We start from the raw sequence: 13,764 nt of genomic DNA on the forward strand, positions 1-13,764 counted from the left end.
ACTTTTGTAGTACTTAAAACACATTTTTCGACATACAAGAAAAGCTGTAACCTTTTTGTGAAACACTAAACCGTATGTATATATTTTTAAAATCTTTTTCTCTAGTCGTAAGAATTTTCTGAAAGTCATCTACTTTATGCTTTGGCTGTAGTTAAGGACTGTAAAGTATAATTTGATATAAAAACTTTCCTTCATTAAGTAAACAATATACTGCCATGCATGTTTGTATCTAGGAGTTATTTTGAGAGCTAATACTGACACGCTTTCAAACCCTCATCCCTCTTATTAGTGGTTGTTCCCGTGACCTCTTTTCTTATCTGACGTCAACTGCGCGAATGCGGTCGTCGCTGCCAGCAAGATATCCATGCGCGCATTTGGACTACTCCATATTTTAATGTCTTTTAGCTTGAGCGTTTGCAGCTGTGGAGTGTTATTTAAATTCACGTGTTATTCTATTTTTGAAAACACATATGTGATCTGGCGCAGTAATTTTTAAATATTGCGTTCCTTTGATGGTGTTATTTTTTCCTACGCTGGACTTTACACGTGATACATCCGCCATTGTCGCTCATGAGAGGTGAAAGGTTTCTCTAGAGAGTAATCATATCCTTCGGCTGCTATTTTTTATACAGTCCCTCAGCGTGGTGCGACCGTCTGACAAAGTATGTGTGTTGTGAACAAGCTTGCTGTCGCGTTTAAACTGTGTCTGTAGTTCATATTTCGTCAACTTTGGCTTGAGGAGTGTCAAATATTGACTTACAGCAGTGTTCGCCTGCTCGCACTACCAGGACTCGTCTTTATCAGCTTATTTTCTTAGGAGTACCGGTCACGCAGTTTCCATCGTCTGGCAATCTCTCATCGAATTGCAGTTGAAATGTAGGTAAACCTCTTGACTCTTTAACGTATGTATGTTTGATTATATCTGTATTTTCGAAAATATTTTGATGGAAATAAGCAGTGACACACTTAATCGCAAAGGTCTTTGAGGTAGGTTTAGCAGTGTCTGTATGCCTCAGTAGTTTGTAATTTAAAACTGATAAAATGGCGTGCCGTCGGAATTTTAATTTTAGGCTAACGGTGTTGAAATAGTTGCAATAATGTTTAAAATAATTTTGAAGGGGAAATAAATATGTGTGGAAGGACATGCTATATGAGTAATATCTGAAATGTGTCACTGGGTTTCTGAGTGTTTTTCTCCTGGTATTTTTACTAACATGGTGGCAAGTCAAAATTCGTTTTAATAGAAGTTACGTCGCGATTGCAGAAGCGTATATGTACCTACCTCTGTCTTTGTTGAAATGCTCGCAGATCGTCAATATTCTGGGCCTTAAACTATAGTCTGTTCTAGCCTTTATCCTATAGCCTGTTTCAATGTAGAGGTCTCGCAAGCAAAGGCATCTATAGTCAGTTCCGTGGGCGGTACAATGGCGACCCGCCTTTTCTTTCTGCTCACTTCCCTCTGCAAGGGGAGAGGAGACTAGCGGCCACCTTTCATGGCGCCACTCACATAATCTGTCACGTAAATAAGTGTTGACAGCCTTTGTAACATTTTCTGCGATGCATTAGCACACTTAGGGCCCCTGCTTAACAGCGTTAAAATAGTTTTTGTAAGCAAAACAAGCCACTCCTCTCAGAGTAGAAACTACTTTTAAAAATATTCCCTATCTTTCATACATAACACCACAGCTATCTCTTATCAGTCATCGAAAACATGCTCAAAAAAAATTTGATTATGTATAGATTTCTAAATTGTTATTAGATGGCAGTAAACAAAGACGGTTCAGGTACTTTCGCAAGAAGACACTTATTTAAGTGGTTAAATATTCAATTAACAGTACTTTACATTCAGAACAAAGATGAATGATCAGAATGATAATGTTAAAATGCAGTGATTCAGATTAGTTACATATTACAAAAGGATTTGTTTTTTGTGTTAAAGTGGAATCTGCTTTTACAGTAGGCATGTGTTCCATGTTTCAGTTATCTTGGAAGGCAAAGGGTTGGCTGTTGTGTGTGTGATAAACAGCTTGCTCAAGTTTCAGATGTGGGCTGTCCACTTTTTGATACACAGTTGTAATATTTCCACTAGGCCTTCAGTTGAAGGTAGAGTTCCTACATCTAAGCACAAACCCATAGGTGCAAACTTTCCAGTTGTACCTAGAGCATTCATTCCTGTTAAATAGCTTTCAGGTGTGCTGAGTAGGTTAGTCATGTAAACATGATGACGTGTGCTACATATTCATAAAAGGGCAAAATAAAAAACAAACCTGCAGTGCTTGCTTATCCTATTCATTTAGTAGGTGGTATCTATATTTATGGATAGCCTTACAATGAATGGCCTATATTTGAATGTTACTAAAGCACTTGGAACACTTTATTACTTATGATGTATCTGGAAGATATGTTTATTTTCTGAAAAGGAAATAATCTATAGCCTATAGGATTGAGTAAAACTACAAAGAACTTTGTTCTGAATACTTTGGCAATAAAATAGCAACTAAAAATATCTAATATGAAACAAGTGCAACAACATCGAACTGTTATTATAAGATTGAAATTTTGTAGTGCCTAAATGTCAGATCCCACTGTTTTTTGTTTGTTCAATGGAAATTGGTTTTCCATCACAAAACAGGTAAACAAAACATAGTGTTAAGTAAAATAGAGTGATGGTTTACAAATATATATTTTTCTTTGGATAAATTAATAGTGTAAAAAAATTGCTCACTTGAGTGTTTGGCACTTTTTTTTACAGTGTATATTTGATTAATCAGGTGTAGCGACTTGCCTGTAAAGATAAGGAAAGTTGACAGTTCGGACCAACCTGTATCATATTGAGACTTTTCTGTTAGTTCAGCATATACAGCATTCTTCAGAAGCTTGCTTTCACAGCTTGGGGGTGGAGGGAGTGTGGGTATTTACTGCACTCTATAATAGTTATATATTCATTTTTCACTCTAAGAAGTAGATGATGTTCAAAGGAGACAGCAAAGCATTTCCTTGATCGTGGTACCCAGATCTTTATTACAGTGATAGTGGAATACATGTTTGATAAGTGGTGATTGATGTTACAGTACTCCCTATTTGTGTTTAGGAATACACTTTATGGTGAAAGTCTTTATAAATACATAAAATTAAATTTAAAATGTTTAGAAATGAAAAATAATGACTGTCATATGGTTTTAGAAAGATGTAGGCCACCCACTAACCTTTCATTGGTTGTTAGTGCAGAGGGTGGGTTGGTAGGTGTTGGTGACCACACTTTTCTCCGGGTCATCAGTGCCCATCTCCTCTCCTTCTCGCTAGTTTACCTTTCCCCATCCCTATCTGGAGTCAAGCATCAATACCCCACAGTTGGGTTGACTGGATCTCACTATAGGATGGGTAATGGGGATGTTTCTGTGTTTGGGCACCAGCTGGCTGTGTTTCTTCTAACTGTTGTAGGTAGCCAGTGAGTCATTCAGTCAAATGAGGTCAAGGGTAGGCATACTATTTTTCTTAAAGGCATGATTTTGCTTAGCAGCTCGTTGGGCAGTGTGGGTGTTTCTATTTGTTTGTTTTGTTTATTCCTTGTTACTCCTCAAGGAGCATAGCCCCTGAGTTGGGCCATGTGGTTCCAACATCCTTTGCCTCGCTTTCTACTGTTCTTTTCCAAGTCTGCTTTGGTCTCCCAACTCTCCTCTTCCCCTGAGAGTTCCAGTCAAGTGCCTGCCTGACTATGGTGTCAGCTGGTTTGCGTAGGGTGTGTCCTACCTAGCCTTATTTGAGCTTTTTGATGTTTTGGCTAGTGGCATCTGGTTGGTTCTTTTCCACAGGCTGCTGTTGGAGATCTTTTCAGACCATCTTATTCCCAGAATATGGCGTAGGCATTGGTTGGTAAAGGTCAATAGCTTGTTGATGGTGTTTGTCACTCTCCAGGTTTCAGAACCATACAGTAGGACTGCCTTCACATTGGTGTTGAAGATGCCGATCTTACTGCAGAAGAATAATGCACAGGAGTTTTAGATGGGGCATAGGCTGTTAAAAGCATATTTTGCCTTGTTGATGCTGCTTCCACTCGTCAGATACGTGAAGCGGTCTGTTTCCAGGATGGATGTGGGTGGGCAAATTGGCATTTTTGTGGTGAGGTGCTTCAGAGTTTATGATAAATGATTTTGTACCATTCTAAAGGACTGTTTAAGGTATATTCTTAGCCTAAGCCTCAAATAGAAAGTAAATGACGTAAGTGGCAGTTGAAGGAAAGATAATAGGGGAAAGAGTCCCAGTTCATCCTAATAGACAGTATATGACGCACCAGGTACATTTTTATTGGAGCAGTCAATACACGCAGCCATCTGCCTGTGCTATTTTAGGAGGAAGACCAATAGAGAAAGATGTCCTCAGCAGTTGCCTCCTTTTGCTATTTCTTGAGAAAGTGTTCTTTGTGCAGTACTTTTGTGTATTTCAGGCGGTCCAGTGGTGCAACGGTTAGCGCCTGTCACCAATACAGTGAAAGTTGGCTGTTCTGGGTTCAGCTCTCGCCTCAGCCACACTGTTCTTTCTTTGCTTGTGGCATCTGTTTACAGGGCTGGCAGCCATGATATAGCCTTAGTTGCTGGCTTGACATAAAACACCAATTCTCTTCTCTCCCATGTGTATTTCAAGAGAAAATTTTTTTGTTTAACTTTCGTTGTGTATTTCTGGAGAAATCTTTTGTTGTATATTAAAAGCCTTGGAGAGACTCAAGTCTGGTGGTTAATGCACTTGAGGCTGAAAGGCTCCCATTGCCAGCCTTAAATAAATGGGTGCCTTATTTATCAGGAAAAGTAAAAGAGCATAAGAAAAAGGATGGAGCTCAGCCCTCCACCAACTGTAGACACAGTAGACCAATTACATTCATTGCTTTTATGCTGCTTGGCTGTTGGCGTCTTTACCTATCAAAAACCTTAAAGTGTTCAGTCTGATGACTCTCCCTCCCCCAATCAATGGACATCCTTTCTACCAACAGTCTCTGCATATTTAGTAGTCATACAATTTTTTCTATTTTAATATGCAGTTTTACATTTTTAAATTTTTTTTAAAAAGTGTAATTTTCAGTGAGATATTTTGTGACAGAGAGAGAAACAGAGAAGGGAAGTAAAGACCAATTACAAGGTTTTCCAGCAACATCAGTGTAGTTGTTCTTGTGCAGCAACTTTATTTCTGATAATAGAATTGTATAAATGTCATTTATGTTTGCAGGGTTCCTGTTTTAATTTTTTTTTTAATGATTCCATTTGGCTGTTGTGGGCAGATATGGTCATTGTATAACGAGATCATTATTGCTGTATGGAAGTTATAAAGTAGAGAAACTGTATATTCTCTAGTCCGATTGTTTGTTGTCACTGGGTTGAGGTGTATGGCCATCTGTGCAAAGTAGCATGTACTTTTCATCCATGGATAAGCTCTGGCAGAAGGGTTCTTATTTTCGTTTGTTGATTGGTTTTAATACCTAAGATTGGATTAATCTGATGTGTGTATGAAGTAGACATATCTGTACATTATGCTACTTCCAAAACCTGATTCATTGGACAGAATTTTTCGTGGGCAAAATTTTAAAATAAAACATCTTGGCTGCATTTGCTCAAGTCCTGATGTATGTTCAGATATGGGCTGGAACGGAGAGATCTGGTACAGATGATAAATGATGGATGATCTTGGGAGGGCTGGTTTACAGACATAGGCAGCCCCATCCTTAGCCTGCTTTTTTTCTAGGCTATGGCCAAGGTCATGCCTGCAGAGTGTTGTGACAAGTCTGCTGCAAAGCAGAGAGTATAATTGAAGACAAAAGAGAGAAGGTTGAGTCCTGGATCGAGTGGATTTGAGACTGCTGCACCATGTACTAAGGATGAGGGTGTAAGGGGTGGGTTATACACAGGTGAATGTTAACCTCCCCTTTTCCCTAAACCCATCATACACTTGAGCTTTTTGGGCCATTAGAGCTTTTATAGAAAGAAGTGGTATACGCTTTGGGAGCTATTATGAAAAGAAGGGAATATCTGGGAAGCATTAGCTGGAAGTTAGGCTTTTTTTTCTTTCTTTAGCAACTTGGAAGATTGTTTGGTAGAAGCCTGGCAATTGAAGTAATAAATTTTGTTTATATTTAAAGGTCTCAGTAATAAATAGATAGTGGCAAGAAAGCCAGTGATTGATCTTGGATATAATATCACTGAACTGTGCTAGTGATGACAATTTTATGATTTCTGTTTGTTACAGCTGAGTTTTTGTCATTATCTTAGATATATTCATCGTGTAGTGTTACTGTAGGACAAATTTCATAACTGGCACACACACACACCAGTTGAAGAACCATATCCCATGCTTTTGCCTTGTTAATTTTTAACTCTGTCTCTGTGTCAGTGGGCATGCCTTGATGGTGCAGCCTGGCAAGCAGGATGAGTTTCAGCAGTGATGAGGTTAACTTCCTGGTCTACCGCTACTTGCAGGAGTCAGGTAGGCATTTCCTTTGTCTCTTTGTCTCTGCATTCTATGAGAAGCTGATTTAGGGGCTGACTGGTTTCCTGTCAAGATGTTAAAAAATCTTGCCTAAATAATAACAGTTTTCAAAAAATCAAGTGTTCACTTAAAAAGCCTCTAGAATTGTCTAGAGACCATAAAGAGTTAGGTCACTTTGGAAACAGATACGAGGAAAGATTAGCTAAAAAAATATTTTGTTAAGTTGACAGTGAAATATGTGAGGAATGGATTACAAAATTAGCTTAGACACAAGTGATAGTAAACAAAGCTTACATATATTTTTCTTTAATGTAAATTATTTGATAATATTGGCAAAGAATAGTTGGAGATGCAAGTTAACATTTTTTTAAGACCCCTGCACCTATTTTCCATAACCCATGTATAAGTTTATGATTAAAAGATTTGTAAGATGTCTTCACCCAACCACCCAGCCATTTTAAACATAAAAATCTTGTTACAACAATGCATAGCTTTGTCAGCAAACATTTTGTTTGCCTGAAATCTTTTTTAGCAGTTACTTCAACAGGACTGACAGATGTCATACCCAAATCCAAGCAAAAAAGTCTGGATGGTTATATAAAACACTTCATATAACATATCAGTTGTTGCAGATTTTCTCCATATAAAGGTTTTGATAAAAGAAAAGTGCTGTTAATGATTGTTATGTTCAGTTACAACAATACCAGTTCAGTCCTTGTCTTCGCTATCTGTGTCAATGTGAATTTAAAGGACTGTTGTTATAGAAACATATCAAGCAAAGCTCATCTAAATGTTATATTCTGTAGAAAATAGTGATAATGTGCATTTGCTCATTAATGCTCATTTTTTCTAATAAATTCACCGTAATGGTGGCTATAAAGGCTGGTCAAAAGGATTTCTTTAGATATATATTATGCAGTGGTGGTATGGACAGTTAGACTACTGTTGTTTCCCTCCCCCCCCCCAAAAAAAAAACAGTATAAATTGATTTGATATTTTTGCTTTAAGGTTTTATGGGACCAAATTACTTGCCTTGAGAGATAGCCATAGTTTCTTACTTGTCATAAAGCACTGAAACATTTTTTTTTAATGGCTTCCATGTGGATGAAGGGTTTACATATCATTTTTAGGTTGTTAACTGTATTACATCCATCTCTGCATTTTAATAGATTTTATGTGCAATTTTGTATGCATTCTTTTGAAAGAGGGTATAATGTAAAATAATGTGTCCTAGGTTTTGTGCACTCTGCCTACACATTTGGCATTGAAAGTCACATTAGCCAGTCCAACATCAATGGAGCCTTAGTGCCTCCTGCAGCACTTCTATCCATCATACAAAAAGGTCTGCAGTATACAGAAGCAGAAATCAGCATCGCAGAGGTCAGTTGAGTTTGGCAATATCAGCTGTATGAGACATGCTAGGAGGAAATCCATTTAAATGGAGTGACGAGCTTTTGAAAAAGAATGATTTAGAGTAAATATAATTACTTAGGTATGTGGTTGAAGAACACTGCTCAGACATCTTTATAGGATGATGTGTTTATGTGTTGCATGTCCCACCAATTTCTAGGACCACCAGCTGTTTATGTTTATGTTATGGTTGGTTTGTTTTTGTTTTTGTCTTGTGCACCCATTTTCTAGGGTCACCAGCTGTTATAATGTGTGGTGTGTGCTAGCAGATTTTAGGACTGCCAACTGTTTATATGGCTATGCAGGGTATTATCAGTTTGAAATTGAGCACATGTCAGAATGACTATATGTGCCATATTTTCCAGAATTGTGTAACAATAAGTGTCTTAGTTTTCTGGGTTTGCTAAAGACAAATATAGAGACAGAGCTATATTTAGAATTTAGTAAGGATATAAATGAACTGCCTTGGGTCATTTGTGCAGGTTATCATCCTTACAAGTGGAGAGTTTTTGTGGCTAAAGGATTAGCTTGTTGTCCTTAATCATGAATTAAAGTAAGGGGACCAGAATTTTTGAGCCAATCTGGGGACATGAGCTGAGAGGTGGGGAGGACGACTATAGAGTAGTGTAGATTACATACAGTGGAACCTCGGTTAACGAACTTAATCCGTTCTGGAAAGCTGTTCGTTATCCGAAATGTTCGTTATCCGAAACAATTTTTTCCATAAGAAATAAAGGAAATAGATTGAATTGGTTCCCAGCCCCTGTTGACTCGCTAATATTTGAAAGTTACAGGCTATATAGGTATTTGTTTTAATGAGAACAGTTATAATGCAATATCAATGGAGTTAAATAAACATAAAAACATTAACGAAAGCATTTAAACATCAGAAAACTTGCCGTTTTGACGGCGTGGTTGGAAGCAGGTGTGGGGAGGAAGGGGTGGAATTACTGCTTTGATTCCCCCTCCATGAGCACACGTGACATTATAAAATCGGGGGCAACTTCCCTTTTCTGTAGCTTTGAGGTTAAAGGAAAAAACGTGTCCAGTGTCTGTTCCTTCTGCCATTTTTGTAAAACTCTTCGGTAATAGGACATCACATATCCGACAGACGCATGCCACCTTCATACTTTGAAATCATTTCCTTTTTCAGTTCATTTGTTGGCCGCGTCCTTGTCATTACCTCACTACTATTGCTTTTAATCTTCTTTGGATTGAGGATTATCTTATTAAAATAAATCACAAATATCACTAAATAAGAAGGATGCGCATAGATAAGGAACGACTGATCGTAACTGTGTCTCGAGCGCGAATGATGACATACTGGTCGGTCACGTGTGGTTCACGTGGCTGTTCGTTATCCGAAATTTTGTTCGCTATCCGAGACAAACTGTTAACGAAATTTTTGTTCGTTAACCGAAATATTCGCTATCCGAGGCGTTCGCTAACCGAGGTTCCACTGTATGTCTGAAAAAGGGGACTGTACCACGGAAAATGGGGACAGATGGTCACCTTATACAAAAAAATTGTTGAAGTCTGATTTTTAAAAACATAAATCTCAACATTGTTATTAAGATTGTTAGCACTGAGATGTGGAAGGTTGGTTTCTTCTTCACAAGCAAGAGCAGGTCACAGTGATTTTGACACTTACCTGGGCCAAGGTGAAATACCTGATGGGAAAGAGATGTAGGAGTCTTGCATGTGCAGTCTGCAGTCCAGATGGAAGAATGAAGAGACTCCCACTGCACTGCTTGAATGTGGGATATGTTTTCTTGTCTTTTCCTGCACTGAGCTTTGTGTAAACATTGCTTTTTCATTTCCTGAAAACTCAACTGCTGAGAAAAAAAAACTAAATTTAGAGAATTTTTTAAAGGGGTCTGTTTATGAGAAACTCAAATTTGTCATTTGGTCTTTGTCTCTTGTCGTCTTTTTTTTTCTTAAACTCTGCTACCTCTCTGAAATTGTTCTACAGTACTGGCCAAAGCTATGGTACATCTTTCTTTGAAAAATTGACCCATGATCTCAGGAGCAAGGACCATGATATTGTTAATGACAATGATTTTGAGTACAGTTTGTACTTTTAGTGTTTAGACCACCAACAATGCACTGGTCAAGTTACCACTGTTCCTTTTAATGACTGGAAAGGATGTTTAAGGTGAGACCCATAAATCTGACCAGTGACAGGGGACAGGGACACACTGCCCTGAACACACAGCAGCAGGGTGGAAAGTATCTGCTAACTTCCCTGAATTCCTTGGAGATCAAAGAGTGACCAGGAAAACTCCCACACCAAGGAGAAGAGGCAACTCAGCCTCAGACAAATAAAAACTTTTTTTTCCCTGGTAATTGCTGGAAGACAATGACTTGAAAGTGCAGCAAAACAAACCAAAAAAAGTTCCTATCTTGGCCTAGCGTCTTGAAGGATGTGAAACAGGCAGACTTCTGTAGGCACAGCCACCAAGAAACCAGGCCATGCCACAATGGTAAAGGCCTGCCTGTGTCTTATCCAGATGACCCAGATTTTACAAAATGCTGCTGGTTTAATTACATTCAGAAAAGAGGATAGAGAAGAAAACTATGGCTACAGGTCACTGCAAAGTAAAGTATGGTGTTTTCTTAGCTCAGTTCACAATTCCATCACTAGTAACCGAGTCCGGTATTTGCAAGCCTATTACCGCTGTATGTTTGACCCAGGTCATGACCTCCGGCATAAAGTGCACGGCCTGAGGCGCCTGTTGTTAGTGGATCGCTATCGTCTTGAGGTGAACTCGTTCAGCAACCAGTAGGAGGAAGTTGGCTTATTGAAAGTTACTGATATTTGAAAATAACCCGAGTTCTTGATGACCTGGGAAAGTAGACGGCTGTTGTCCATTGTTTGGTGTTGTCAATCACCAGCGAGTGTTTATGTCACTCTGTGATTTCATTGGTAATAATACCGATTGTGTTTGTGACTGCCCTAGCCCGTGACGTGCACAACTCAGTGAAGTGACGTTTTATTTTGGTATTTTTAACACTGCAGATTTGGGGAAAACATTGCGCGTGTTTGTAAAATACTATTTGCGTTGAAGAAAAAGCCAACAAACTGGAGAGTTGCGCCACGCTGGCATTGGCATACACCGGTGTGCAAGCGGGCGAGCTGTTTACCGTTAGTCGTGTATGGCGCGGCTGGATTGTGTGCAGTGCAGTCACCTGACTACGCGCTGTAATCGCGCGCTGCAAATGCCGCTCGGCGAGTGTGCGTGCTGTACATCCTGTTGTGACGCACATCTAGCGCCGATCGCAGAAACAGGCTATAAGCCCATGCCCTTCGCGTGTCTGCCCCCACAGCGTATTTTAGATCAGACTATAGTCGCTTCGCGCTATCTGTGCGCCCCCCGCCCCGCCCGGCCCCCGTGCTGACTCAGCCCGCCAAGTGACGGACGACGCTGCGGCGGAGGGTTGCTCCTTGGTGTGGCCCAAGCTGGGAACAGGCTATAGTTTGATTTTTGTCACGCGATTGAACCCCTGTGGGGGCTGGTCCACCGTGTCTAGCGGTTTGATTTCTCTGCCGGGGCACCTCCTACTTACCCATTTGGCTGCAGGGGACGGTGGGGTGGGTGAGTAAGGTGAGGCTGCTGTTGGCGTATTCTCTCCAGCTGTGGTGGGCAGCTTGTGGGATATTTCTAGCCTGCACCAGAATGTGACCTCCATGAGGTCGACGCCGACTTCCTAGCACTGGGCTCGTTTCATTAAACCCTCTCTCGCTCTCTCCCGCCTTTCTCCGCGGCTCTAGAAGTTTCGGTGCATGAGTGCAAGTCAGTTCAAGTAGTCAGGCATACAAATGCGAGACAGTCGGCTTCCTGTCCGCGTGGGTTATGTGGCCGGACTTAGTATCGCGGCGATAAGCGAAAGCCTGTAGTGAACTCCACACAAAGGATTAGTTCTACGCTGCTTTGCCCTCCGCTGACGTTTTGTACCGGAACTGATAGGCACATTCAGTGAAAAATGTCAAGTACTTGTCCTATCTTTATCAGTCTTACACACGCACTTTGCTTTGGGCAGCTGTGCTCCTTGCCTCATAACAGCCTTACCTTCTGTTCAAAACTGTCTTGTTTGCAAACTTCAGAAAAATTCTCTTCCTCCTCGCACTCACCAGCCTTGTTTGTCATGTGTGTTTGGAAGCATGCTCCAGTAAACAAAACATTTAAAACATTGATCCCTCCTCCTCCAAGTGTCTCCTTTTCTTGTAAGCAAGCGCTTGAGTGAGCAGTATAGCCTTAGGATTTTTTTATTTATTGTTTTATTAACTGTAATTAAATTCTAAGAGGCTTCGTGAACGTGTCATTAGCAGGAAGGAAGACAAGGTTACTCTTGAGTAATCTGACATGCAACTGAAAAATCAACACTTTTAATTTTTATTGTTGTTGAAGCAGGATTTATGTGAAAACCGCTGTTTGTGTCCTGTGTAGGGTAATCAAGGTTATCCCCCCTACAACTAAAAAATGTCAGTTGGATAAGCCTAAACAGGGAAAGCAATAATCTAGGAACAGACTTTTTTCCCTTTTCCTCATTTTTTTTTTAAGCTGTAGGCAGATGGAAGAATAGCATTTCATAATGTGAATCATTCAGAGCAGTAACGAGTTCCATGAAGGTAAAATATAGCAGTAAGCCTGTCCTTGGGGAGGGAAATCAATAAAATCTTTACTCATTTTTCTCATGGCCAGAATGCATCCTAATAGTAAATAATCTCCTGCAACTCTTGCTTTGCTTGTTAATCTGTCTCCATGACAACGATGTTCTTGATGATATGAAGGAACTTGTTATTTCTGATAATAAAGTTTATAAAATATTGTAGCAGAACATGGAAGTTATGAATTGGTTACTAGCCATTTGGTGCACCAGCACTGACATGCATATGCTCATCGGGTTTTGTAAAAGAATTTGCAGTTTTGTCACTCTTGGCTTACTTTTGTGTTTGTGTGTGTGTCACATTTAAAATGTGAGAATTATCTTCAAGAAAACAAGTATTTATAAGTTATAAATTATTACTGAATTAGAAATAACGTGTTTCTCAATGTTGTGTTTTGCCACTTATAGAAAACTTTTTTAAAATCTTGTTCAGGATGGGTCAGAGCGAGGCTTGGAGTCTTTGTCCCTGATTGATGCCGTGATGCCAGATGTAGTGGAAAGTCGAAAACAGGCAGCAAAGGCTCATGTCAAAACGGAAACTGCCAATACTAATGGCGAGGAGGTTTCCCACACTGTCTGTGAGTACTCTTTTCACACACTGTTAGTATTTGTTTCCCACAGTCTGTGAATACTTATTTTGTACACTTGAGTGCTCGTTTCACACATCTCACTCAAACAGGCCATATAAAGATTACAACATAATGTGGCATTGTTATATTTGCATCTGTATGTCTGTACAGCATGGCTAGAAAACTAGTGTTTAATGAAGTAAAAGAGAATACAAATTGTCATTAATCTATAGAGTTGAACTTTTAGTCATTTTTCGTTGTTGTTACCTTCAAGTCTCTTGTGCGTGAAGCTTCATTGTTTATATTGTTTGTAATTTCATAACTTCAAGTAGTGATATTCTTTAGTATTTCTGTGTTTATCTGACTAGTCCTGATTTTCCATATCTAACTTAAGAAAAGCAGCTGCTTGTTTTGTCTAAACCAGGGATGGGAAACTTTCTTTTTCCTCCAAGGAATGATCTTTATACCATCATTCGTGGGCCATACAAAATTAGCTGCTTAAAAATTAGCCTGCGCTATTTGGTCGAACTGTAATTTAGCCACAGCATGTTAACTTTCAATGTGTACAGCCTCAGCCTGCCTGTGAATCACCTAACCCTAACCACAATCTGCTTTTTCTAAACTAGGTGCATCGTTTACATGTGTC

The 13,764-nt window shown here is 39.5% G+C and overlaps 1 protein-coding gene across 1 annotated transcript in view; it reads left to right on the forward strand.

The window, feature by feature from the left end:
• Positions 1 to 357: 357 nt before the first annotated feature.
• LOC112555637 (F-box-like/WD repeat-containing protein TBL1X) overlaps positions 358 to 13,764 on the forward strand; it is a 33,680-nt gene continuing 20,273 nt past the window's right edge. Inside the window, exons 1-4 of the mRNA XM_025224074.1 lie at positions 358 to 876; positions 6,376 to 6,468; positions 7,706 to 7,851; positions 12,983 to 13,127. Coding sequence (XP_025079859.1) covers positions 6,411 to 6,468; positions 7,706 to 7,851; positions 12,983 to 13,127 — 349 coding nt within the window. The 5' untranslated portion in view covers positions 358 to 876; positions 6,376 to 6,410. The remainder of the gene's footprint in view (positions 877 to 6,375; positions 6,469 to 7,705; positions 7,852 to 12,982; positions 13,128 to 13,764) is intronic.

This window comes from Pomacea canaliculata, linkage group LG14 (genome assembly GCF_003073045.1).
Source record: "Pomacea canaliculata isolate SZHN2017 linkage group LG14, ASM307304v1, whole genome shotgun sequence".
Taxonomy (NCBI): domain Eukaryota; kingdom Metazoa; phylum Mollusca; class Gastropoda; order Architaenioglossa; family Ampullariidae; genus Pomacea; species Pomacea canaliculata.